The 27,793-nt window shown below is 43.2% G+C and overlaps 1 protein-coding gene across 4 annotated transcripts in view; it reads right to left on the minus strand.

The window, feature by feature from the left end:
* The window catches only part of SEMA6A (semaphorin 6A), a 130,167-nt gene that overhangs the window by 35,940 nt on the left and 66,434 nt on the right, over window positions 1-27,793 (minus strand). For 3 of the 4 annotated variants that reach the window (XM_040240515.1, XM_040240514.1, XM_040240517.1), the window contains 11 exons: window positions 26,935-27,052; window positions 22,269-22,329; window positions 21,228-21,290; window positions 20,415-20,516; window positions 14,365-14,455; window positions 10,638-10,757; window positions 9,851-9,939; window positions 8,780-8,997; window positions 4,904-5,035; window positions 1,951-2,106; window positions 371-547 (listed from right to left, as the gene is read on the minus strand). In XM_040240515.1, the coding sequence (XP_040096449.1) occupies window positions 371-547; window positions 1,951-2,106; window positions 4,904-5,035; window positions 8,780-8,997; window positions 9,851-9,939; window positions 10,638-10,757; window positions 14,365-14,455; window positions 20,415-20,516; window positions 21,228-21,290; window positions 22,269-22,329; window positions 26,935-27,052 (1,327 nt within the window). Of the gene's footprint in view, window positions 1-370; window positions 548-1,950; window positions 2,107-4,903; window positions 5,036-8,779; window positions 8,998-9,850; window positions 9,940-10,637; window positions 10,758-14,364; window positions 14,456-20,414; window positions 20,517-21,227; window positions 21,291-22,264; window positions 22,330-26,934; window positions 27,053-27,793 lie in introns of those variants that run through there. The other variant, XM_040240516.1, reaches the window with a different exon arrangement.

The raw sequence follows: 27,793 nt of genomic DNA on the forward strand, positions 1-27,793 counted from the left end.
CAAGGCAAGATAATATCATTCATAGTCTCTCTTGGGTTAGTTCTTTTCTTCCTGCCACCACCTGCCACACCGCCCCCACCCCCCAAGCCTATGAGGTTAGATCTCTTCATCGGATCTAACTGAAGAAGCAATGGATCCTTATGTGTGCACCCACATACATACACATAAATACACAATATATGTGTTTACCTATATAAACGCACACATTAGCAGCAAGAGGAAAATAATGCTTTGTATGAAAGGATTTTTACAAATAATGTTAAAAGTCACCTAAATTGCATAAAATCTAAGTCTTCCATGACTTCTCTGAATGGAAAAGATAGTAATGTGACAAATAATTACTAGGAAAAGAACCAAACATTCTACGCACTTTTCAGGATTGTAAACGCTCATCTCCTCCAGGAAAAGGCTGTCATTTAGGAAACCACTGTTTCCCGTCCTGGCCAAGAACTTCAAGATGATTCCCTTCTCCGATCCCAGGAAAACCACAGTGTGATTCTGATACGGGCCAGCAGCGGTGTCCACCGCAATTTTGGTCAGGCGGTATCTAAAATGACAGGATCACAGTTTTTATATCTTTGTTGTCTTTCATTAACGTGTCCCCCTTTTCCACTTCAAATAATTGTGATCGAGCTTTCTAGTAAGAACCTCAAGAAAAATATATGCATATAAATAATGCCCTCAAGCTGTTCTGCTCCTTTATTTCCATATGTAGAGCATTAGTATGGCTCCAAGGGGAGGAAAGAGGTATGTATCTGCAGAGGCCAAGTTACATAATAAATACATAGCCATACCATCTGAAACCACTCAGCAATGATCCCTTCCATAAGCAACAAGGAGAGACTGATGTCTCCTATGAAGAGGGGAAGAAATAAGTGAACTCATTTACTATTTCGCACTAACCACTAACGCTTCACTGAATACTGAAAAGAAAAGCCCTGGCTACCATTTTCCCACACTCTTCCTCTGAGGTGCCAAGACTTGTCAACAAAACGTCAGGTTGGGAAGATTTTGGATTGTGTACAGAGGGGTTGAGGATTCTGAAGGATGTGGGGTGGGGGTAGAATGCGAATGGCACTGTTAATAAAGAAAAGGATATATAAGCCAAACAAAATTCATGTAAAGCCAAAGGTAAAGAGTGTTAGTCCTTATCATCCTCTTAGGTAAGTCCTACACGGCATCTTCCTTCTCTAAAATCCCATAGCAGTTCAACAGTCCATGGATACCCTTTTCTCTTTAAGCAGTGTGGCAGGAAATGGAAAACGGACTCTTCTGCAAAAGTTATGTACCATGGTTTCCATCTTCCGGGCAAGAACCATTATAGTACTTCGGGTGTGCAAAGTCGCTTCAGTGGTGTCTGACTCTTTGCGACCCCATGGACTGTAGCCTGCCAGGCTCCTTTGTCCATGGGATTCTCCAGGAAAGAATACTGGAGTGGGTTGCCATGCCCTCCTCCAGGGGGTCTTCCTGACCCAGGGATTGAACCCAGGTCTCCTGCATTGTAGACAGATTCTTTACGGTTTGAGCTGTCAGGGAGGCCTGTTGTGACACTAACAATTCAGAGACAGTGCTCAGGTGGAATCTGCAGCATGTTTTGCAACCACAACAAACGAATAGGTGTGTACATACACTGACTGATTGTCTTCACGCTCCTCTACTTGAACACACCTGGAATTAACCAGCTAAGGCAAAGGAGACATCTTTGCTTCCTCTAATTGCTGGTCTGGGTCCAGTTAGCCTGAAATTCTCTGAACTGTGTTTTCACTGGGAATGTGGTTATGGGGGTTTGGTGGCATCCACGCAACCACCCAGATCTTCAGAACTGAGCCCAGGCCAGGATGACAGAAGGGGTTCATGGCACTTCAAATCATGATCCACCGATGACAGGTCCAATGATCACGGGTGGCAACAGGGGAAGTCCAGTAAGGACGCGGTTTGCCTGACACCCACCTGACCATCGTCCTCAGGAACCATGGCCTGTTGATGACGGACGGCACGGCCTCATCCATGAGCGGGTGCGTTTTGATGAAATTCAAGGTGTCGTCAGGAAATTCATTGGAGGTGGTGTATTTTTCTAAGGAGGCGGAGCCGGCACAGCAGCCTGGCCTACAAAGAAACAAAGGGAGGGAGCTTCTATCATGCTTTATGGCAAATTCTTTGAATGAACTGCTTCTCTGTGCAGCTTGCATGAGGGGGAATAGGTTGGAGGCTGAGAATAGGAAGCTGAACAATGCATAATGCCACCAAAAAATATGCTTCGATTGCCTCGGGGCCGCCTCCGTACTCCATAGAGAAGCCTGAGCCAGGACGGTTCAGCCTTGGCTGAGAGCAGCCGGCTTTCCCTGCCAGAAACACAAACAAACTCCACAAACAGTGATGGAGCTCAAAACAAGTGAGAGTTTTGAAACAAGTGAGACGTTTGCATGTCCCTGGGACTGCTCTGCCTTTCTTAAAACCCTGCTAGGAGTTCTGGAGGCATTTGTTTCACAGAAGGAGACAACTGGGCTGACTTTTTCACAAATATAGCAAACAAAGGTGTTCAGAAAGTTGCTGGCCTTATGTAACCCGCTTTGCGGTGGTGGTTTAGTTACTAAGCCATGTCCGTCTCTTTTGCGACCCCACGGACTGTAGCCCACCAGGCTTCTCTGTCCATGGGATTTCTCAGACAAGATTACTGGAGTGGGTTGCCGTTTCCTTCTCCAGGGGATCTTCCGAACCCAGGGACTGAACCTGCATCTCCTGCTTGGCAGGTGGATTCTTTACCACTGAACCTACCTGCTAGACTCAGTGTAACCCTCTCTCATTACCAGGAGGTAGGGAACCTTTTGTTTTTTTATTGCTTTCATTTGATTTGGGTAGGCGTAAAAAGCCAATTACACTGAAATTCTTGTCTGAAAAGTCATTTTAAAACACGCTGAACAATGACACTGAAGATTGGTTTCTAGAAGAAATGACATGGTTTCAGGAGTCAAGGGACATCTTAGCAAAGTCAGATCAGGGAGACACTAGCACCAGTCTTGTCCAGACTCTTGGCCTCCCCTCTGGTGCAGGAGGGAAAAGTGGACCCTGACAGCAGTGGCAGGATCTAGCCCTGGGCACGTGCTTTCATGGCACTAACCCAGCCAGCCAGGGAAAGCATCCTGCTGTCTGTAAGAGAGACAGGCCAGCACGTGGAGCGATGACCAGTGGAAGGTCACTTAAAGTATGCATCCTGCTTGCCTGGAAGGTAGTCAACACTTCTTTAGAGAATCCACCTGACTTAGAGCCTTTGAGAATTCACCTGAGGTTGCCAGGGAATGTTTTTTTACAATTAGCCTGCTCTCCTTTAGTAACAGAGAAGGCACATGCCAGATGGTTCAGGGGATGAAAAAGGATGGATCATAGGGGTTTCTGCCCGGGTACAGTGATTCATATCATCTAAGGTCATTCAATTCAGTGAGTTGGGTTAGGTATTTTGGGGGGGGGATGGAATTGCATGTTGGAGGAAAGAGTTGGAAACCAAAAAAGTTTAAAAGACATTGGGTTTCCTTCCACAGATTAAGTGGAGGAAGCTAACACACAGGGATGTTTCTGTATATTCATAATGTAGGTTTCAAATGCTGTAGGAGTCAGACACGACTGAGTGAACAACAAAGGGAGGTATGCCGCGTGTGGAACATAAAGAGGGCAGGCACAGGGCTGGGAGAGGGTTTCATCCCGTCCCAGTTAGAGAAATGAATGAACTGGCTTGTTGCTCAGTCACTAAACTGTGTCCGACTCTGCGACCTCATGGACTGCAGCATGCTAGGCTTCTCTATCCTTCACCATCTCCTGGAGTTTGCTCAAACTCACATCTGTTGAGTCAGTGATGCCATCCAACCATCCCATCCTCTGTTGCCCCCTCCTCCTGCTCTCAATATTTCCCAGCATCATGGCCTTTTCCAATGAGTTGGCTGTTCATATCAGGTGGACAAAGTATTGGATTGGTTTAGTGTGCAGATTTGACGGAAATTACACAGGACCAAAAGTCTCTAGATAGTCTCTGGACAATAGGTTCCCCGTGAAAGCACTTTTGGGGCATGTTTTGAGGATGAGGGAATCCACAGTATATCCAGACCCCAAACAGACTAGAACCCTCAGACCGGAGACATCCTAATAATGGCCCACTGCTCCTGCTGACCCCTACCTGCCCTTAGCTTGGGGTTAGCTCTGATCCAGTCTAGTTACAGAATCCACCCAACACTGTTTATATTTTACATTTTATTAAGGCTGAAAGACATGGGTCTCCGTGAAACTGAAGGGAAGCAGGGAGGAGTGGTGGAAGTCATTTCCCCAGAAACTTGCACAGCACCCTCTGTACCTCTCTGGGCCTCAGCTTCCTCAGCTATAGGCCACTGGGGCTGCTGGGGCAGATGGCTCCTGTCACCCAAGGATTACAGTGGATAACCCACAGATACATAGTCTAAGTGAAAGACTAGAGAGTCACTGTTTTGAATATAACTTGGGTAATTTGGCGTTTTGGTTAAGGGAATGAAGGTAAATGGCCTCACAGTCCTTTCTATTGTGTTGGCATTTGTATCTGCCAGCATGGAAGGCCCTGGTGTGCAGTTGATAAGATGCTCATTGCGTGTGTGCTAAGTTGCTTCAGTTGTGTCTGACTCTTTGTGGCTCTGTGGACTGCAGCCCTCCAGGTTCCTTTGTCCATGGGATTCTCCAGGCAAGAATACTGGAGTGAGTTGCCATGCCCTCTTCCAGGGGATCTTCCCAACCCAGGGATCGAACCCACGTCTCTTACATCTCCTGCATTTGCAGGCGGGTTCTTTACCACTAGTGCCATCTGGGAAGCCCAAGATACTCATTATCCTGGGAGCTAAGTACACCACTTCTGGATTTTTAAAAGAGCCTGATAAACATGGGCACATACCTGGGCTTAGGCACGCGTTCATCAGGAACTGGCGTCCATGTGGAATCTGGAGACTTCTGTTCTTTGAATCTCCCAGTAAAGACATTGGCAATATCATGCATGTCATAGGCACACACTGCAGACCCAGGGATGCTGCGATGGGACATTTCATACAAAGTGTTACTTATGCAACCGTTCCGCATGCAGTTTGGAAAACAATACCAAAGAAACTTCCCTAGTACTGGCAGTTGAAATTTAATGTTCATACTCTGAACACTCTAAATGTAAGGGATCCTAGTGCGTTAAGAATGTTTCAGTGAATCAAATCTGCCTGACTGGTCTTAAAGAAAGGGCTAGTTAAAGCAAAATCATAGGGAAAAAACCCCTTGGTTTTTGGTCTTGTGTCTGGCACTGCTTTTGTTTATAGAGGAGGAATGGTTGACCTGGTGATTTTCAAGTTTCATGAATTCCCTGAAATTAATTACCAGTCTTTAAACCAAAGATAAAATGTTTGGACAACACTCTGCATCTCCGATATTCGTGAAAGTTTGAAGTAAGAGTGTCCCTGCTGTCCACATATTCCTTCTCTGAATTTGGCTCCTCAAGTCAAGCACCTCAGTAGTGAGAATGAATGTGTGAGGAACCCAAACATGTTTTACGTTAGTCACTGTACACTGCAAATTTTACTTCCTGTTTATTTGCATAAGACTAAACAGTTTAAATCTCTAAAGCACCAATGCTTTGCAAATAAAATGCCCGATTAAGTGCTAAATAATAATAACATCAGTAATCTCTACCTATAATTACATTCTTGCCTGGCGCTCCTGGAAGGACTTTGGGGTTGTTTTTCATCAATGGTGAGAAGACATGAATTATTCATTCATCTAGGTACACTACTTGAACCTGTGTTTGTTCCCATGGTTGTTCCTTGATTTTGATCAAATAAATTTCAGGCACTGGCTGGCCAACAGTTTGAATTAGGCTTTGAGATAGTGGGTCACTGTACACAGAAGCACCCAGGGCAAGACACAGGTGCTTGGCAGCATCAGCGTCATACAGGGCAGAGAGAATGATTTGGCCCGGATTTTGCACATGTCAAAAGGATATGGAAAACATTCCATGTATGATTAGGAGAATTTTATGCCATCTCTAATTTCACAAAATAATTATTGAATTATTACTAAGAAAGTGAGAAATGGGGGAGGATTAGAAAGCTTATTTAAAACAGAGTGGCAGGATGAATTTTAAAGTATGTAGCATGTGTGTGTGTATTATTCACAATATTAAGTCTGTAATAAGACAGTGATCTCCATTTGTTTTGAAACTTCAGTGCCCCTAACATTATTTAATTTTGTAAGACTCTTTTCACATCTTGCTCTCCTAAAAGTAAGAGGTGTACACATTTACTTTAAATATTAAGAAAAATAGGATAAATTTTGAAGTATTTTATGAGGCACTTCATAATTGCTAAAGATACCAAAGGGTTTATAATCTTCCTAATGTTAGAATATGTGTAAAATCCTTTCTTTTTTCTTCCCTACTTTATCCCCTCCCTTTATTCTCATCTTCTGTTCATTCAACATATATTTATGGAATCCCCAATCTCAAGCAGTCAATGCTCAGTAAATAACAAATCGTGCTCTCAGCTGATTGATAATTCAGTGTGACGGCAAGCAGCAACAGCAGTGATAATAATAATAACAACTTTTCCAAGACCATCTGGTAAAGGCAGTATATATGAAAGGCATGTGTAGAGTTCCAGGGGATGTGATTGGAACTGAGCCTTGGAGCATGCCCAGGGGCTCAGTGGGCAAGCAGATAGGTTGGGGGAGCAGACTGGGCAAGACAGCAGGGCATGAGCGGTTCAGTCAACCCTCTGCACTGTAGGAGGAGCTGACACCTGACCACGATGGGCTTCCATGCCATGCCAACAAGGGAGCTGGGCTTTATCTTCAGGGCAAGAGGAGCCCCCAAAGGATTTGAGACAACCTGACATGATGGAGTGGGAATGTGTGGAGAATGGGGTGGAAAGGGATGAAACCAGAGGGAGTAATCAGAGAGGGACCGTCATTTGTAGATGAAGACTGGTCTGCATACTTTTGCCATTTTCTGATCTTACTAACCAAATATAGTTTCTAAGACTGCATTAGTATGCACTTATTGAATGTCTCCTAGGGAGCTTTAAAGAAAATTCTTTAAATGGAGTATAATATTTCGGAGAAGGCAATGGCACCCCACTCCAGTACTCTTGGAATCTCCTACTTTGTTGTAAGCACAAAGTAACTCATTTTCTCAGAAAACATTAAAAAAAATTAGAAATGTGCTCTGAAATTCCACTGGCACTTACATTCCTATGTTCCAGAACAGTCTTCTTTTTCAACACTCCTAGATACATGGGTTCCAAAGTACAAGCAGTTAAGGCCTGATTTTTACATCTTTTCTATTCTCAAGTCTAAAAATTCCTTCAGATGGTCACAACTTGCTTAAACCTAACTAAGTACTTGCTGCAATATAGGTTTATGTTTTCTTATGTCTTCAGTGGGGGACTCTTTGACTCTTGCCCTCTGTATAACTGAGGAACGTTATTTCATCTTTCAGCTTGCTCTGTTTAGACTTGACCCAGTTCTTAGGCATTTTTTCCTAGCTGTTGTCCTCCAGTCTCATCAGGCATGTTCTTGTCATCTAGCCTTTCATCAGGTTCTTCAAATTCTTTGTAAAAAGTATAATCCAAAACAAGACCGTGTATTCCTAGCAGAGGATCAGAGAGAACAGGCAGCATTGTACATAGTCTAGTACATGTACGTCAATTTCTTGGCCGCGGCCAGAGTGAGGATCATTTCCACAGGACAGTGCTAGGACTCTGAGGTCCAGGAGAGCCAAGTACCAGGGAACATAGTGTCCCTCTTCCTCTATTCTTTAGTCTCCACATGTGTCCACTGCTCCAGGGACAGTTTTTAGTGTGTCATTTAATAGCTCAGTGTCTTAAATAAATACAAAAATAGGAATGAATGGGCTGAGACTCAGTATTTCTCAGTACAATGTTTGATGACTTGTAAATCCTCAATGGAGGTGGTGGTGGTGTCGCTCAGTCATGTCTAAGTCTTGTGACCCCATGGACTGCAGGCCACTAGGCTCCTCTGTCCATGGGATTTCCCAGGCAAGAATACTGGAGTGGGTTGCCATTTCCTTCTCCAAGGGATCTTCCAGGCCCAGGGGTCAAACCTGCATCACTTGCATTGAAGTGGATTCTTTAGTACTGAACCACCAGGAAAACCTAAATCCTCAATACACCCCCCCAGAATCAGACAATGGTGCTGTGGTTTGGATTCTGGTTCCTCTGACAGGATGGTAGCCAGGTGGGATGCAAGATGGACTCATTTGCTTCCTAAATTTCACCCTGTAGCATTTTAATACATATCCAGTATTTTTCAAAAATTACTGATCTAGTCATAGAAATATTAAAAGTCAAATAAAATGTTAGGTGACCTAGAAAAGAGGAACATTCTGGAATGCCAAAGCTGCCGCTTCTATCTGTGGACTACCTGGATCAGAGAGCATAATTGAACTCGGTTTCCTCAAGTGTAAAAAGAAGGCAACGGTATTCACTTTTCAAGATAACTAGAGGGATCGAGAAATAACACATGAATAGTATTTCTATCCCAAACATCTGAAAAGATATTGGAATAATTTATCTCATTACTTTCTCCAAAATTCTCTAACAGCACTTATACTGACTGTTCATTTGTGGATGAAAACTGAGTGTTAAGTGCTTGTTAGTTACAAATAGTGAATGGCAGTGTTTCCATCGGTTGCAAATCTTGTGTATTAGACAAGAACCCCTTGGGAAAAGGAAGCCGGGAAGGACCGATGAAGTCCGCACCGCCAGGGCATGGTTACCTGTTATAAGGTGTGGAGAAGGTTGCCAGGACAACATCACGGCCATGAATACGAATCACATTGGTAACTGCCTGCAGGATGTTGAAATAGAAATGGGAGTCCCCGGGGACGGAGCAATTGAGGCGAGCCTTCAGGAAAGAAGTCCACTGCTTCTCCAGCACTCTCTGAGACCCTCCCATGTCATTCTTACAAACCTGAGCCACCCTTGGGAAAACTACCTGCAGAGGGAAAACACGAAGAAGATGAAATGCACTTACTCTTCATGGAGATCTGGGTAGAATTTACCTTTCTTAGAAAAATAAAAACAGAACAACAAGATGCTTCATTTAATCCTGTGTTTCTAAAATCAGTGGCAAAAAAAAAGGGGAAAAACTCAGCATTGGAACAGCATGTTTTTAAAGATAAGGCTGTGGCATTTAATACAGAACTATAAATCCTTCAGGGGATCAGCTCCCAGGCACATACACTCATTTCCATACAGACTGCTTAGCTTTTTATTTCCTCAAACAAAAGCGTACTTTGTATGCGCCATCTCTGCCATCCTCCCTGGCTGCCTCTGGGCTCTGCCTCTCATGCTCTGAATTCCTCTAACTGTGCAAGCCACCCTGGTATTGAATTTGTGCCCTCCAACTCAGTGGTCTTGATCCACTCTCTGGTAAAAATAATCGAAATAGACATCCCCTAAGTCTTCTATTGCTTTTTGCAATGAATACAGTCAAGACCCTGGGTTTGCTTATAGGTATTGAATAGTTACTTTCTCTCTGTAGAGCAGCTCAGTTTAAAACAAATCAAAACAAAAAAAAACTTGATGAGTAGACCTGGAAACCACATCTTTCTTAAGATACTTGAAACTCGTCTGTTCATTAAGTTTTCAATGTATTTAAGAGGTTTCCCTGTATTCTGTTACTAATCAGAAAAAGCATATAGGGGTTCAAGGAAGCAAAATGTTTCACTTCCACCAGTCTTTGCTGGGTCTTCTTAAAATGATAACCTTGTCCTTAGAGTTATGGTTTTATTTCAAAGCCATTCATAACCACATTGGCCCCATATTAAGACATCCTCCCCTCTTACCTTTCCCATGCTGTTGTACTCCACCGCTATTTCCCTAAAGAAGAAGTAGATGTAGTCTCCATAATCTACCGCTTGGACAAAATACGGTTCTGTGGACAAATGGGCACTTTAATTGGGGGCGTGTCACACAGAGTTAAAAGAACTGCAATCAGTTGCAACCAAAGACATGTTATGAAATAAAATTGTAGGGCCATTAGACATTTGGTTAACACTAACTGTTTCTAGTGACTTTACACATGCAAGTGCTTAGTGATTTCTAAAAGCATTTAAGCCTACAGATTTAATCTTTCAGAAGCAGTTGCAATGAACAATGAAGAATAAATGAGTTTTGCATATCGCTGTAATTTTATTTTCTACAATACAAGGCTCATATTACAGAATAGATTTTGTACACATTGCCTTGTCAACCTTGACTCATTCGGGTTGTGAACTGCTTTTTTCCTGTCCCCCACCACCTCTAATTCCCCGTTCCCTTCTATGAATGAAGTGTTTTGTTTAGTTGGTTTCATGTGGGACTTTGAAATGAGAGCTTGAAGCAGGAAAGATGAATGTGATGTATTCTATTATAGTGGTGTTGGTAGTTTTGATAATACTCCAGAAACTCATGGGAAGTGAAAAGGGGAGGTAATAAATCAACTTGGGGCAAGAGATGCAATTTCCACCTTCCTGTCTGTGAGAAGCCATTACTAAAATGAAACTACAATCTGGACCATTCAGATGCTAAATCTCCTTCAAGATATATATCTCCCCCACCACACCTCCTTTCTTTTTTTAATTGTTTGTTCACCTTTTAACCATTTTGAATCATGCTTGACGGTCCGTAGGGTTGGGCTGTCTCCAAGACTCCGGTAGATGACTGCATCAATGGCGAGGAAGTCTGTCACTGTAGCAGAGTACAGTTTTCCATCTTTGAAGAGAAAGAGGAGAGGAAGATAGGGTTGGAGCAAGATGGTGGGCATGGGGGAATAACAGAGACATCCCCACCTGGCTTTCCTGTATCAGGCAAATAAGATAGGACAACTGGGACAAATCCGAGAGTTGCTAGGAAAATACTTGACCCACATTCCTAACCATTTTAAATTGGGATCACAAGAGATGAAACATTTTTCATTTTTAAATTGCATGGCAATTTCTAAGCAGCAGCAGCTCAGGGAACAGGGTAAATGAAAAATGTTGTTTGCTTCACTCCATTAGATGGACCTTGACTGAAATCTCAAGGCCAAGGCCCCTTGGACACTGCAGCCACCACCATACTGTGGTAAACTGGATTAGGTAGGAGCCCCGGGAAAGATAGAGGCTGATTGTTATCACCAGAAAAATTTAAGTACAAGCAGAAGTAAGAAAGTCTGCAGCCTAAGCAAGTGAGGGACGTTGAAGAAAGATTTGTAAGCAAAAAAGAGCTGACTAAAATTGCTGCATGTAATCATACTCCGATTAAAAAAAAGAAAAAAAAAGAAGATTGGTATATGTATCCTTTTTGAGTCTCTGCTCCTCTTTACCTCAATCAGGAGAGCCACTAAGTTCTACTGATCTAGCTTTCCATTTAAGAGATACTTGTTTCAGTATTTCCAAAGTCTCAAACTGAGAACATTCTGATATACAAAAAGCCAAAATAAAGAGGAGGAAGGGATGATGCTGAGTTCAAACTGGACTTTTCTTTAAGAATTCATGCTCTTTGGGATTTCTGCTTGAGGATACATCCAAGGCAAAAGAGAGACAAGATGATTAAAGACGAATCCTTAAAATTTGTGGTTCTTTTCTTGGATTAGGAAGCGTTCTTTACACAGATAATCAAATGGGCTGTTCTGGAATAGTAAAATCTGTGTAGATGAAATGGAAACAATAATTATATTCAATATAAAAAATAGCTTCCTTGGCTCAGCTTTAATGGTTTACCTGTCTTCATTAATTGTGGTTTCCAGAGCATCTTCAGAAGTGGCTTATATACATCACAGTTCTCTTTAAGCTCTAGCCCTCGTGGGATAAGCATATGGTTCTGTTTTAAATAAACATACCAAAGCAGTCTTTGAGGTCTACTTTTGGTCCCTGGTGGCTCAGAGGGTAAAGCGTCTGCCTGCAATGCCGGAAACCTGGGTTCAATCCCTGGGTCAGGAAGATCCCCTGGAGAAGGCAATGGCACCCCACTCCAGTACTCTTGCCTGGAAAAGCCCATGGACAGAGAAGCCTGGTAGACTACAGTCCATGGGATCGCAAAGAGTCAGACACCACTGAGCGACTTCACTTTCTTTCTCTTTCACTTTCTTTGGTCTTAACTGGTATTTGCTCAGTTTCAGGTAGAGCTGTCTTCATATCTACATTACTGGCAGTCATGTATCTGTACGTGTTGACCTTCTGGGTTTGATTTTGGCTGCAGATGGCAAACCTTTCTATTGATACATAAGCGTTTGCAAAAATCACAGTTTTTCTTATAGAATCATAGTTCCGGGTCATATGGATATACCTGAGGAGGAGAGGACAGTGGGGTTTGTGTGTGAGCTGTGTGTGTGTGTGTGTGTGTGTGTGTGTATGTGGTTACTGCTGTTGAACACTCCTCCATACTCTTTGTCTTACATTTTAAACTGGATATCTTGCCAGAACTTTTACTCGTAAAATAGAGTACTATTTTGTCACTCTTGGTAATATGACAACTGTTCAGGGGCAACAAGTATCCTCTGTTTATAGTGGTGGAAGTTTTAAGAGCTTTCAAGCATTTCAGTGAACATGGATTCAGATACACCTTCTGGGGAGGAGGAGTGGCAGCCACAAGATGGTTTCATGGTGCTTGCTCTTGGAAGGTTGGTGGCCTCGGAAAGCACTCTGCTCATTCTCCCCTTTCTACCTTGGGCTGCCTCTTTTTTCTTATTAAATTTACATTCTCCACTGCAGTCCACAACCTCCATTACTCTATTCCTAATGCAGGTTCCACATGTCAGAAAAGTGCTGCAGTAGAAGTTAGGCACTTAAGAATATAATCCTCAAGCACTCTTTCTGGTGGCCTTGCCCCTACCCATGCTTACAAATAGGTTTACCTGACTTTGTGTTTCTTACAAGGCTGCTTGGTAGGAATGCTCTACCTTTGGAGGAGCTCCTATACCAATACTTCTCCCTACACCCACCTCAATGAGCACAGCTGGCAATGAATTCCTAAATAAATTTCTAATTATCAATAAAACACTCCCACACATATACAAAACCCCCCATCTGAAAGTCATGGCTTATTTGCTTTTAGTCCATATCCTTTGCAATGGAAGGAACGAGTAGCAATGGGGAGTGTTGGTCACCCTTTGATCATCAGCATCGTCCCTTCGGCCACTACAGTTCTATCAGAGACAGGCATGTAAGCTCATGAGGTCATGATATTTGAGAAGATGTGCTGGTAACTGAGAGAGCTTACAGAAGCTTCCTTTCGTCTCTTTCCTTCTCCCTTCTATATGTAGACAAGGGGATGTGTGTACGTGCCAACTTGCTTCAGTCACGTCCGACTCTATGCAATCGTACGGACTGTAGCCTGCCAGGCTCCTCTGTCCAGGGGGTTCTCCAGGCTAGAATTCTGGAGTCAGCTGCCATGCCCTCCTCCAGGGGAATCTTCAAAACCCAGGGATCAAACCCACATCTCTTAAGTGTCCTGCATTGGCATGTGAGTTCTTTACCACTAGTTCCACGTGAGAAGCCCAGACAAAAGGACATCTAGCCCTAACTGAGACCCAACAGCCATCCTGTGACTGTGAGAACAGCCAGTCTCCCTCAGAGAAAGAAAACTGAGCAGAGAAATGAAAAGGACCTATGTCCTGGATGAGATGAATGAGTTGTTGAATCAAAGCAACCCCAAAGTCTACCCCACCTTAAATACTCAGTTCACACTGCGGGTTAGAGGTGGGATTTTCTGTTACTTCAGCCCAGACATGCCCTAACCAGTATGCCGCATGTTCAGTGCAAAGTTGTTACTCTTTCTGAAAGCAGAGAAGCGTGGGTAACCATGGCAAAGACTTGTCTTAAGAAGCGAGGAGAGGAAAAAAAAAAAAAAGCAAGGAGATCAAACGAGTCAATCCTAAAGGAATCTACCCTGAATATTCATTGGAAGGACTGATGCTCAAGCTGAAGCTCCAATACTTTCCCACTTGATGTGAAGAGCCAACTCATTGGATATGACCTTGATGCTGGGAAAGATTGAAGGCAGGAGGAAAAGGGGATGACAGAGGATGAAATGGTTGGATGGCATCACTGACTCAATGGACATGAGTTTGAGCAAACTCCAGGAGATAGTGAAGGACAGGGAAGCCTGGTGTGTTGCAGTCCATAGGTTCACAAAGAGTCGGACACGACTGAGTGACTGAACAACAACAAAAAAGCAAAAGTACAATTTCCATATGATTTCCAATGGAAAAGGCATTCTTAGTTACAGTAGTCACCAGAGAATCAAAGTACAACTGTGACTCTGCAAATCCTCCAGGGCCACAGGCTGAGCCCACGAAAACAAAGGCAATGAGGAGAAATCAGGAAATCAGGTCATTTACCTGCAAACAGTGCAATATTGGCATGCTTGGCATCATAAGGGCATCTGGCCATTCCGCTAAATTCATCACCCACAGGTTCCAAAGTATCCATCTAAATGAAATAATAGGACTAAATTAGGAACAACAACTGACAGATAATAACAGCAACTAATATTTACAGAGCACTAAATTTTTTGAGCAATTTATATGGCTGGTGCAAATAATACTCAAATACCCTCTAAGGTTAAGTCTTTTGGTTTCAGATGGGGAAGCTGACGTTGAGAGAGATTAAGTCACTTGACCAAGATTCTATAGCTAGCAGAGTCAGAAGAATCAGTCATGTCTGCTTGACTCAGAACCATGACAATAAAGAGATTCCCACGTCCTCCTGGAATGCTAGAGAAATAAGCATCTTTCTCCTTGGAAAAGGGATTTCTGAGGTATTCACCAGGAAAACATATTCCCCCATCCCCTAGAATTGTCTGCTAAGTCATGAACTCTACAGAGAATGACCTCAGTTTTTGTTCTGTTTTGCCAGAGGAGTCTTGCCTTTGTGGGTTAAATTCTAGGAGAAGACTCTGGAATTCTTTTCTCAGGTTACCTGCGAGAATAGTATGGCATCAGCAAGCATGAACAAAAACACGGATGCAAGCAGAGCTCAGGTGACCTTTGCACCTACTTCAGAAACATGTCTGATCCTCAGATTATGCAGATGAGAAAGAGCAGCCCAGAAGCTGAGAGGCTCCCATGGGCCCCAGATATGAGCAGTGTGGTTGCCGCTTGACTCCCATCTCCTCCTGCCCAACCCAGGCTTGTTCCTGTACCCTAGAGGTTATTACGAGCCTGCCTGTTTGGTCATCTGAGTATGTTTAGAAAAAGAAAAAGGAAAACTGACTCTCTTTTAAAAAGGCGGGTTGCATATGAAAACTTGGATTTCTTACATCTTTTGAACATGTGGGTAGGTCAATTCAGGCCCTTCTTAGCCAAGTGGGGCAAGCTGTAGTTGAGTAATGGCCACCCCTGCCATTTTCTTCAGATCGGCATATAGTCTCGAGCACCAAGACCCCTTTACCCATAGATTGTATTGACATCCTGCTTGCTTCACTCTTACAAGTTACCTGCCTGGCTCATAGGCATTTGCAGGTGAGGCAAAGCCTTACTAGCTGTTCAACAAATTCATTTCCCTTTCCTCCGTATCACACTAAACTATATTTCCCGTCCTCCCTTGCAGTCAGGTGTGATCACATGACTGAGCTCTGGCCAATGGGGTGTGAGTATAAGGCTCTGCCCCACCTCTAGGTCTTGCCCCTGAAAACCTCCCCCAGATCCTCCACTCTTGCTGTCTTTCCACATTCTTCCCTCTCTTTCCATCTTCTTCACTGGATCCTAGAGAGGATCCAGTGGAGAATTCCAAGATCCTAGGAGATCGCAAGAGACGGCAGACATATAAGCAGGACAGAGCTGGCTTTCTGAATAACCTCTCAGAATAGAAACTCACTGACTGACCCACACTTGACTGTGATGTGAGCAGGAAATGACCCTCTGTTGATCAGCCAACCGTCAGTGCTTGGCCCATCTAGACCAATAATTCAGGGGTCCTCCCACGCTCCCTTCCCACACCATGAGAGCTTCCTAGCATTTAAATCTCAGCATCACAGAGACCAAACAGTGATATCTTCCACAGTACTAATGTTCTGACTCCTCTGTATTTCAGTCTTCTTTATGGTTTTTGTTTTATCATCTGGCAGTGGCATGGTTTGACTCCATATATGAAAACGGAAAGAAGACAAACCCAAGACAGCACTGAGGAAGGGTCTGTGAAATGCTCTTTAGCATTGAAGTCGAAGTGCTTGAATCAAGGTGCCTGGAGTTGCTGCCCAGGAGGAAAGAGTGAGATCCTTACTGAGCAGTCGCTAGTATAGTCCAATCATTTGTGCCCTTTGCCCTCAACCCACAGAAACTTTTCAAGGATAGGACAGGCCTTTTCTATGTGCAACCACTTTGAGATCTCCTCCATCAAAGCCATAATGCTTGTTTAAACTGTGGCTGAGAATCACATAAAGGAGTTGTGTTAGAAATACATTTTTAGGAGAAAGATGTTCAAGTTAGACACCCTTTAAAGCAAATGTACTCTTCCCCGGCACATTTTTATGAAAGTCTTTTCCTAATATTTTATCCCAAGAAGAGCTTCCTGTTGAACTGTGACAGACTTTGCAGTCTGTGACAAGTATTCAGAGCGATACCCGCTATACAGTGATGCAACAGAAATGCTGTTTTCCCAAGCAGTTGCAGGCTGTAATCCTGCCCATGGGGAAACAATAATATACGAGGGGGATATATTGTTTTAAATGTACCTACTTCTAAAAAAGTGGCCACAGCTATAGCTAGTCACGGATGGGAAGCAATGAGGAATTAATGTATTGGTTTGTGAACTTGGAAAGTCCAGAGACAAGACAATGCCATGGTGAAATCCTTTTTCCCTGAAGTAAGAACTAATCCTTGTAGCAGTCATCAAATCTCAGACTTAACAACAGCCCCTGGGAAATTAAATCACCGTGGGGTAGAGATAATTATACTAAGAACCAGCCTGACTTGTGCAGAAGTTCAAGAGGTTTAGAAAACAGGAGGGAAAAGGTATGGAGTATAGTTGTAGATTTATAATGGACAGCCTTCAGAATTCTTCCCCGGATAATCTTATTTGGGGCTCTAATCTCTCTAATATATTCAGCTTACTTCTGTTATAAAACTTGTGGAAGTCAGGGCACGGTGCAGAAGCAGAGACCAAAATTTTGTCACCTTCCTGCTTCAAAGCAGTTTCCCTTGATGCTTCTGAACTCTGTGATTTGGGTCTTTCAGTGGAAGACTGGCTATTGTTTTTGCTTTGACCCTTTGGTCCTGATCTGGTGATTAAAAAGCACTTATGAGATAGGCTGTCCATTTTCTCTGAAGCCAAATACATTATGTCCCATGTCCTCGGGAAAGTCCCAGGCTGCCCGGAGAGTCTGAAAACACTTCTGAGCAATGCCAAGAGCTCTCACTGCCATTCTCCATGCTAGGCATATCCTGTGTGTTGTTCCTGAGAGGCCCTGGGGTCCTGGAACATGTCTCAGCAGGTGTGGCTAGAACAAGGGGCAGGTGAAGGCACCTCTTAGAGGTGGAGCACCCTGGGGAATGGAACACGTGCGGGAAGAAGGAGCTGGATCCCTTGCAGGCTGGGTAACACAGTGCCAAGGAAACCTGTAATTTGTCATAGGAGATAGGTCTCCAGCTAGGGAATTCGTTTGGATTTGTTCAAAGCATTCATCTTAATGAGTCCTAAACAATGACACACAGGGATGGAATATTAAGTGGCAGAATTAAAGTCAGAGCTCCAGTATACCGTTACTGGATGAATGTTTGACTTGACGGGCTGCCTCTTAGCACCTGAATGAGCTCCTGTCATTATGTGAAATTTTAATATCTAGTGATAGTATTTTTTTGCATTGTTGTAAAGTCGTGTCCAACTTTGTGACCCCATGGACTGCAGAATGCTAGGCTTCCCTGTCTTTCACCATCTCCTGGAGTTTGCCATTGTTCATTGAGTCGGTGATGCCATCCAACCATCTCATCCTCTGCTTCCCTGGTGGCTCAGATGCTAAAGAATCTGCTTGCAAAGCAGGAGACCTGGGTTCGATCCCTGGGTTGGGAAGATCTGCTGGAGAAGGGAATGGCTGCCTACTCCAGTATTCTTGCCTGGAGAATTCCATGGACAGAAGAGCCTGGTGGGCTACAGTCTATGAAGTTGCAAAGAGTCAGACACAACTGAGTGACTAACACTTTCACATTTTGGGCATTAGTTTAGACTTATAAAAATACCACATTGGAAATATCATGTATCTTGATTACTAAATTTTATTAAAAAAATCATTTACTTATTTATTGGCTCTGGTGGGTCCTAGTTGCTGCAAGTGGGCTTTCTCCATTTACTAAGAGCCAGTGGGAGGGGGTAGTCTCTAGTTGCAGTGGCTTCTCGTTGCGGCTCATGGCCTCAGCAGTTGTACACAGTTGCTCTGTAGCGTGTGGGATCTTCCCGCACCAGGGACTGAGCCCATGTCTCTTGCATTGCAAGGCAGATTTCTCACCACTGCCGCCCGGGAAGCCCCATTACTGAATTGTTTTTGGTGTGCCCTCGCATGTTGCTCCTGATTGGAGTGCCTCCCTTGCCTCACCCTAATGCTGGTCCTGCTGGTGCCCATTTCCAAACATACGTGGAAGATGAACATGAGGGTAAAATAGATTCTCCCTCTGTCTGTGCTAAGGCAAAGTCTTTTAAAACTGTCCAGCTCAGGCTGTTGAGCCCTCTGGTCCTGATAGCAGCCCATCATTTCTTTTCTCATCCCTAAGGTTTTACTTTATGCTGGTGAAACCCAAATCTAGACATCCCCGTGTCTCTCCCTAAATCAAGGCTGAGCCATCCATCTTTTTGTTGGAGATCTCCATTCATGTCCTGTAGGCATTGCCATCCGTGGTGCCAGGCATACTCAGCATATGCAAAATGGAACCCCCCCATGTTCTCACCACCCCACGGCTCTTCTGTCCTCCCTGTCCACATTGATGGCTGCCCCATCCACCCAACCAGGAGACGGTCTCACAGTAGTTCTTAACTCTCTCTCTCTTTATCCTGTGCTTCTTATTAATTAGTAAATCCTTTTCTTTTCTTTTTTTAAATAGGAGGATAATTGCCTTACAGTGCTGTGTTGGTTTCTGCCGTACAACAACAACATAAATCCTCCTGGTTTTGGCTACCTCAGTATTTCCTGAATCTCTTCTCTTCCCTTCATCCCTGGGGCCACCTACCTCTGCAGACTCTTGTTGATTGTCACTTGTCACTTCAAGGTCCAACACTTTGGCACCAAATGAAGTTTCTCAAGCTCAGTAGACAGTTTCTTACTCCGTGCCTTTGTTCATGCTGTTCCCCTACCTGGAATGCCCCGCTCCCTTCATTTGGTTACTTCTTCTTTAAGACTGAGGTTAGGCATTATCTCATTCACTGTTTACCCCACAAAAAATGAACTGAACACCTGTTTGGAGACACTATGTCAGGTTCTGGGCAATCACAGATGCTCGGGTTTCTCCTGGGCTGGGGTGTTCACGTTCTATATATCCCGACAACAGGAGGGAGCACTCAAAGAGAGGGGTTGTCCACCTCCTTCTGGAAGCTTTCCCTGACTCCTCGTCTCAGGCTGAAGTAAGCACTTTTCTGTGATGCTTCCATCATGCTCTGTATTACGCCACCATGGCAGAAAACCCATGGACTGAAGTTTTCTTCTCCCTGAGTTTTCTTAGTGTCTGGCTTCACTAAGAATGGACACCTCCTATCTGTCTTTACAGTGTCAATTCCTAGTCATGTATTTGCTGAACAAGAGGCTACTGCCGGAAGAGGGACAAGGAAAGGTAAAGATGTGGGGTCAAGACCTCAGGTCATTTTTACTTCCACTCCTGCAGCGATACCATTATCAGATGAACTAACTTGATTTATTAATGCTGCAAGGGTTAATCTTTTTCGCCTTCGCATGAAAGCCAAGATAAGTCAGACCATGGTCAAGTAAGCCAAGTTCTGAATGGAATTAAATTCCTTTGTTCTTGAAAATCTTACCTAGAGGAATGTCTACAGTTTCCAATGGCATGCTTTTGAGATCCCTTTTAAAATAGAAATTGTTCACAGTATAAGTGTGTTTTTGTGCTCAGAGAGGAGATGGTGGGATGGGAGGGAAAAGGAGAAAGGGAGAGAGAGGAAACCCACATGGTCTATGGGGTACACTGGCTGACATTCTGAACAATAGAGAATAGGGTCTCAACAGAAACATACTTTGCTGGGTCGGCTCTTTAAAGCCATGTCAGTCAATCCTGAACAAACAGGAAGCTTAGAAGCCTGCTCAGGATCAGTCATGTGGAGCACTACATTAAGTGGAACAAGCAAGAAGAACCCAGGTGGTGTTGAATTAACCCTCTTAGGTGACTGCGGGCACAATCACAGTAAATTATGAAATACCTCCAGGCTGTGTGGTTCCAACAGACAAAACATCATTTACCTTATAGTTTCTGCAGGAAGGGTTGAAGGCATTAGTTCCACAGACGAATAAAGTATCATCATTTTTCTTCAGCAGAACTTTAATAAAGTTGTGACACTCATCCTGAAAAACAGTTCAAACTTTTGGGTGTCCAGTTCAGGGTAGAAACCCATTCAACCGTGGGCCATGATGTGCTGAGAGCAAGGTGAAAATGCAAGGGGCTGGGGTGTTCTCCTGGGAAAGTCCTGGCTCCTCCTTGTGTTTTTACCCCCAAGATGATGCTGACAGTAACAACTGCTTTTCAACAGTAAATAAGAACAGGAGGTGTGTGTTTGTGCCACCAAAGGAAGGCAAGCCAGGACATAGCAGCACCCCGTCACATTAATTTTAACATCAGAGGCTCCAGAGTCCCTTGATACACGAGGTCCGCCGCTGGAGTGTGTTTTTATGCTCCTCTGTGGCGGGAGGCACAGACCCCTTGTGTTTGCGGCAGCCTTTCCGGGCTCTCCTGCAGACTTTCTGAGGGCTGTGGACCACGAGGCGGGCTCCCAGCAAGTGTACTCAGAAGACTCAGCACAAGCCAGTTTGGGGTCCAAAGTCCCTGGTGCCCCCTAAATAGTTCATGATGCAGCCCTCGCAGCTGTCATACTGTTTCATCACATTAAAAGCAAACTGTTTTTTGCAAATTAAAGCCTTCAATAAGTTGATGGAAGAAGCAATTACTGGGGGAAGAGGGACTACCGTGAGCCATTCCACATCACGGTCTGCGGCTGGAGATAACAGTCAAGAACTTAACCCAAAGTGGCAGCTGCAGAAGAAATGAAAATTGCCTACCTTATGTTTTCCCTTCATTCTGCATGTGTCTACATCAGCCTGTCTAGATTTCCATGTCAGTTTCTGCAGGGATCAAGAAAGAAATCAATTAGAGCCCAGAGGTTGTTGCATTTGATTTTAGAAGTAAGAGTTCCCTGGGGGAGACTAGAAGCTGAACATATATTTATTGAAAGCTTTCCACACCCTTTCTCCGTGATTAATTCACCATAACAACAAAAGATTAGAAATGAAAGTGTTCATTTAATTTTGAACCCCTATCTATTCATTACACTACAAAATTATCTTCTTCTCTTTGAGAAAAAGATGAAGGAGAAAGGAAAGAAGAATAAACAACAGTGTGGAAATTTCACATAAAATATCTGCATTAACTTGCTAAATTATGCTCATTTTGATAAAATACATGTCCTTGCCCTTTCCTTTCACTTGATAAATGTTTCCATAAAGCAGGCCTTTTCCTTAAAATATGGAAGTCATTTTCTTAAACATAAAGGGGACATTCACTTTAGGTGGACAAAGATTTAATTCAGGTTACACTCCTTCACATAAATTCATGTGCTGAAGGGATCATCTACTTCAGAGGCAGACTTTATTAACTTAAAATACCTCCATGTGGAGTTATAAGAAAGCGTTGGTTATATTTTATATCTGTCTGAAATGGATAATGATCAGATTCCTGAACCACAACAGTGAAGTCAAACTTAATATTGCAAGATATGAAAACATAACAGTGAAACACTTGTGGGACAAAAGTTTATGTATGGAAGCTGATCTTTTCCTGGACAAATATCCAAAATTTTATCCAATGAATTTAGGAATTACCTAAAATTCCAATGTGTTTATGTGCACGTAATTGATGAATAAAATATGAAGTACATAACCATTTCATATTAAGCCCTAACTCATCCCCAAATTAAAATTTCATAAAATGTTCCCAATTATTCTAAGCCAAGTAAACTCATTCAATGCATTTACAATACATACTCTCTTCAAGAACCATCCTAAGATCCTTCATTTCTGAAAGAAGGTTTTAAAACTACTTACTTTGCTACAATAAATTTCTTCTGTGTGTGAGGTGTCTATATCAACAGTATAAATATGGTCCCTATAAACAAAGAAGAATTAAGACGTTAGACGCAAGAGTCAAGCCAGTGCGTTTTCTCCTGAGTGAGTCCATGTCTCATTCAAGGCAGATAAATCCACATCCATGTTATTGAAAACAAGATCTGAGGGCAAGAAGAAGGGGAGGGTTCAGCTTCCAAGAGATGCTTCAGGAACACATTCAGCACCTTCTGAGAAATCATGGGAACTCGCCACCTTTTATGAAAACTTTCCAGTAGTCTCTCGCATCCTGTAACAGTAACATCTGTATGTACGTCTGTAGTTTGGGTGGGAGATGTCTGAAAGTTAAACAGGCTTCCAAACTAGCACACAGATGAGTTCTCATGCCCGTTCACTTGGCATTCAACATGCTAGAGTTGTTCATCGAGAGAGCTAACAAAAAGCTAATGTCTATCTCTTCACTTTTTCGAAAACATATTTTCAGCTTTACCTTTGATGATTTGATTGACAAGACGGAAGACGATAAAGGTAAAATTATTTCCAGAAGCCACTCTTTTTCACACAGTGATGGTCAATTAAGGTTAAGATGTACTTGAGCTAAAATTTATATTTCTTGCTTCTGTTCACCTTCCTGTTTTGCTGAGAACTTGGTTGTCTTTATGATTTGCTGCCAATCTCCCCTTGGAAGGGGAGAAACAGAATGAGCAGCTCAGGTGTGGGGCTATATTTAAACATCCCCTTCTGTGTGAGCTGAGTACAAGGGCGTTTTTGTCTGGAATTCAGAAGAAAGAAAAGAAAAGCGCTACATTCAGCTGAGGAGATGGGGGGCTAGTGAGGGAAAGCAAAACAGCTCGTTTTCCCTTGAAATAACATTGACTTTTTCTAAAATGCAGGAAGTCCTGGGGCTGGAAAATTACCCACAGCTTTAAAGCAAGACCTCAAGGCTCCCGTGCAGACTTTCAGGGCCCCTCATTACTTAAAAGAAAGGGAAAGGGGAGAAGGGAAGAAAGAAAAAAGAAAGGAATTATCTGCTGTCAGGATTTACTTCGATTTTTCCCCCCAGTTCTTTGGAAATCTGTTTGCTACTACTTTTAGGGAAAGAACAACAGCGAAAAACAGAAATAAAAACAGGCTTTCTCCTATGAAAATAAAAGGAGGAGGTAAGGCAGTTGGCCTGTAAAATTCCCTTGCCCTTGTGAGTGTGTGTGTGTGTGTGTGTGTGTGTGTGTATGTGTGTGTATGTAAGAGTGGTGAGGGAGAGAGAGAGGAGCCTGTTTTGTAAATTGCTGAATTGGAAAGTTCTTCAGACTCCAGTAGGGTGCCAGAACCGCTCTGCCCTTTAATTCCAAGGCAGTTTTATGGCATTCCTTTATTGCTTGTTTGACTTTATTGGCGGTGCTGTGGGTCAGGTTCATTATTGGAGTGGAATTGCCTATTACTTTGGTATCAGCTTTGAGATGACTCGAGATTTTTTCTGGCCCTGCCTCTCCTCAAAACTTTAAGTAGGAGCTGAACGTATGAACTGTAAATTAATGTCTGAATAATATGCACTGGCAATTCCTCGGAAAGCTCTTGCTTGTCACTCCCCCCACCCCTTTGGCATGGCCTGTTTATGTTAATTAGCAGTTCAGAGATTAAACAACAAAAAAAGAATTTACAAAATGGATAATAATAAAGCAGAACTGAAAAGGGGCATTGCTTATCAAGCTTCACTCAGTCCCTGGGTTCTGGCTGGGGACATGGCTTCTGATAGCTGACACCCATTGTCTAGAAGAACTGGGGACCCTTTTAAAAATCAAAATTCTATGAATGAAATCTCCCTTGGACAGTGGCAATATTTTTCAGTCTCCAAGAGATCACATTGCCCAACACACAGAACGATGCATTATGCTAAACCACATATCAAGGGTCAGGGGTTTTTCCCCAGCACCGTGTGTGCATCCCGGGTTTGTACACTGCTCTTACTGAATTCAGTTACTTGAACACAAACTGACTCAATCCTAGGACTTCCTCTTCCCCTCTCTAGTGAGCACCACTGAACTATGTTGGCATGACTTGAGTCTGGGGAAGGATTTCACTTTAAATCATGTTAGTGGCTGCCTGGGAACGTGGATCTCTTGGGGCTCTGTTGGGAAATGTGAAATTAAAGAGAGAGGAGAGGCCCTAAATATGCAAACCACAGAAATCATTTAGGAATTTTTCCAGGGGTACGTACTCCAGGGAAGTGACTGCACAAAGTGAAAACCAACATGTCAATACTAGGCTGTTACAGATTTGACTTTTAACCAAAGTCAAGATTTGACCTTTAACCAAAGATGAGTCTGTCTTATAGTATTACAAAAGTGAATCTGTTTCTCTGTTTTTTCCTTCTTCCCTTTCTCCTTTTCTTGGGGTCAGGAGTTAGGATGAAACAGTCTTGGTTTTAACAAGGTGTAATATTGGTCACCTTGAAGTCTGCACAGCACCTTGTTCCTAACTCTGGTGCCCCCTGGACTGTTTTACAGCCAAGTTAAAGTCATCAGGTAGTCGGCTATGTTTTTTCTCCCCCTAAAGACTGGGTTGCAAAGTGAACAATTCATAGAAGAGTCTTGAGTCAGCCTATTTCTCACAGATATAATGTTTAATCATTTGTTTTGACCAACCTTTAGCTAACTGGGTACAAATGTAATCTTCCATCCCTGTTATATTTAGGAAACTGAAAATGGTATTTAAGAGGGAGCTAATACTTTCCAGTGGTCATGTATGGATGTGAGAGTTGGACTGTGAAGAAAGCTGAGTGCTGAAGAATTGATGCTTTTGAACTGTGGTGATGGAGAAGACTCTTGAGAGTCCCTTGGACTGCAAGGAGATCCAACCAGTCCATCCTAAAGGAGATCAGTCTTGGGTGTTCATTGGAAGGACTGATGCTAAAGCTGAAACTCCAATACTTTGGCCACCTCATGCGAAGAGTTGACTCATTGGAAAAGACCCTGATGCTGGGAGGGATTGGGGGCAGGAGGAAAAGGGGATGACAGAGGATGAGATGGCTGGATGGCATCACCGACTCGATGGACATGAGTTTGGGTGAACTCTGGGAGTTGGTGATGGACAGGGAGGCCTGGCGTGCTGCAATTCATGGGGTCGCAAAGAGTTGGACACGACTGAGCGACTGAACTGAACTGAATACTCTCCCAGAGAGGTGGCTACTGGGGACTCATTGGATTGTTTTTAATGAATACCCACAGTGGCTACTGTTCTTGAGGAAAAGCTATTAGAAGGTTATTACCAGTACCAGTAGGCCTTCTATGGCTCAGTAGGCTGCAGAGCACAGAGAGTAGTGACCTAGACTCAAGAGAAAGACCATTCCAGTTCAAGTCCTGCCTCTGTCATTCTAACCCAGTTATTCCACCTTTGTGTACCTTGGTTTCCTCCTGGTATACACGGGGATGAAAATAGCTCTAACTCAAAGGGGTTTCTCTTTTTTTGGCCCCAGGATGGAATGAATTAACATTTATAAAGAACTTACAACTATATTTGCAATTTATATAGCACATACAATAAGCATGTACTCAGTGTTTGTGAAGTAGAATTTTTAGAAAGTGCTTTGGCATTGCTCCCTGGGACCAAAATGTAGGGTACTCATAGGATATTTTACTCTAGCCAGTGGTTTTCTTTTTTAACTTTACATTGTATAGCTTGTATTTTCAGAACATCTAAGTGTTTTGAAGGAACCAGCACTGTTGTTATTTACTTTACTTGTGCGCACAGCCAGACAGGTACTAAAAACATAATCTCTATTTCTCCTTCCCAGTGTAAAACTATTTATCAGTCTAGACAGGTTATACCACAGTGGACCCCACAAGATAGTGCTCCTTGTTGCTGTTTATTTAGAAATATTTTGAATAAGCCACAACCCCTGTCCCCAGTGGTGGATCATGTACTTTTAGAATCCCAGGGGACACCATTAAGAAATTCTACTCTAGTGTCTTATTTAACAGAGGACACTGAATAGCCAGAGAAGTTGTGGTCCAGGTAAGTTTAGAGTTGAAACAAAACCTAAATCCGTATGAACCCTGTCTGGGTATTATTCTTGCCAGGCTATTTATCCTTAAAGCATGGTCTGTTTGAATAACATTTCTCCAGTGGATGAGTATTTTCTGAACTAGATTCCTATCAAAAACTTCTACTGGGTGGCTGCTGCCATTCTGCTGAAGTAATAATATATACTATATATTATCTGCAAAAATACAGGTTTAACATACACCCACCCCCACACACATTCAACTTAATTTGATACATGTTGACATATTCAACTTAATTTAGCAAGTATCAAGGAGAGAACACTTTACCCTATGCTTGAGTAAATACCTGTGTATACTGTATGTGTGTATATACATATATATGTATATACACAGTGTTCAAGATAAACAGTGGATTATTTGAGTTTAAACTCCAAAATATGCAATTATTTCTATCCAAATCCACACCATCAAGTTAAAAGGACACAGGAAATCTTGAAAGAATGGTTGCCTGATAAATGAAAGTAGCCTTTAAGAGAAGTAACATTCTCTTTGGGAATGTCAGGATATTTACTATGAGGCAGAGTGTGGACATTTAGGTGTTAGGACCATTGGATGCGCCAAAGGCAAGCATGGGGAAGGGGGCTCACCTGGCGGCAATGTAGAGGGTTCTGTTCATGATCACGATCATCTGGATGTCCAGCCTGTGCCTCTGCGTGGTGTTCCGACCTGGCTTGTGACCCACAAACACCGGATACTGTTTTGTATCTGTGAAAAGAGGACATGGGGCAAGAGAGGGAAGAGGAAATCAAGCCAAGAACTGACAGGGCCGGGGCGGGCGGAAGTGGGTGGCCGCCGAACAAAACCATACTGACGTCCAACCATGCCACCGTTTTCCATTTCCACGCAGGTCTGTTATTTTAGGAAATGTTGTGATAGAAAAGTGCTCTTTAAGGATAATTGAGTTACAGTTTCATTTCCTGATGCTAATAAGCCTGGGCTTAGATTTCTGAGTGTCACTCTTTCTGACTTGTCCCTCTTTCTGGGGGGGTTAAACTTGCCAGTGAACCCTTTACATGAAGGTGCTCTTTTCTTCCCCAGTTTTCTTTTCATCTCCTTTAGAGTGCTAAGCCTGAGGGGCAGTCTGCCAAAGATCTTGTCTCCGGACAAAACTATTTCAAAGCAGCCTTCCCATCAATCACCGCAAAGGCAATGTGGTCTGGAGGCAAGAGCCCTCGTCCAGGAGCCAGAAGGAAAATACAGTCTCCACAGGCGTCCAGCTGGAATAATCTACTATTGAAGGCAGCTCCGCTAGGTCGGCTGGCATTCTAGGAACTGTGGGAAGTTCACTCTCAAGTTAAGCAATTGGCTAATCTCACAGAAATGGGGACTTTGACAGGACAGGGTCAAACTGAGTGTAGCCAGTCGGGTGATCTGGAATTTTCCCTGACCTGCAGAGTCAGCGAGCGTATTTCTCCTTTTCTGCAGTTCTCCTCAGTGGAGAATAGG

This window comes from Oryx dammah, unplaced genomic scaffold (genome assembly GCF_014754425.2).
Source record: "Oryx dammah isolate SB20612 unplaced genomic scaffold, SCBI_Odam_1.1 HiC_scaffold_5, whole genome shotgun sequence".
Taxonomy (NCBI): domain Eukaryota; kingdom Metazoa; phylum Chordata; class Mammalia; order Artiodactyla; family Bovidae; genus Oryx; species Oryx dammah.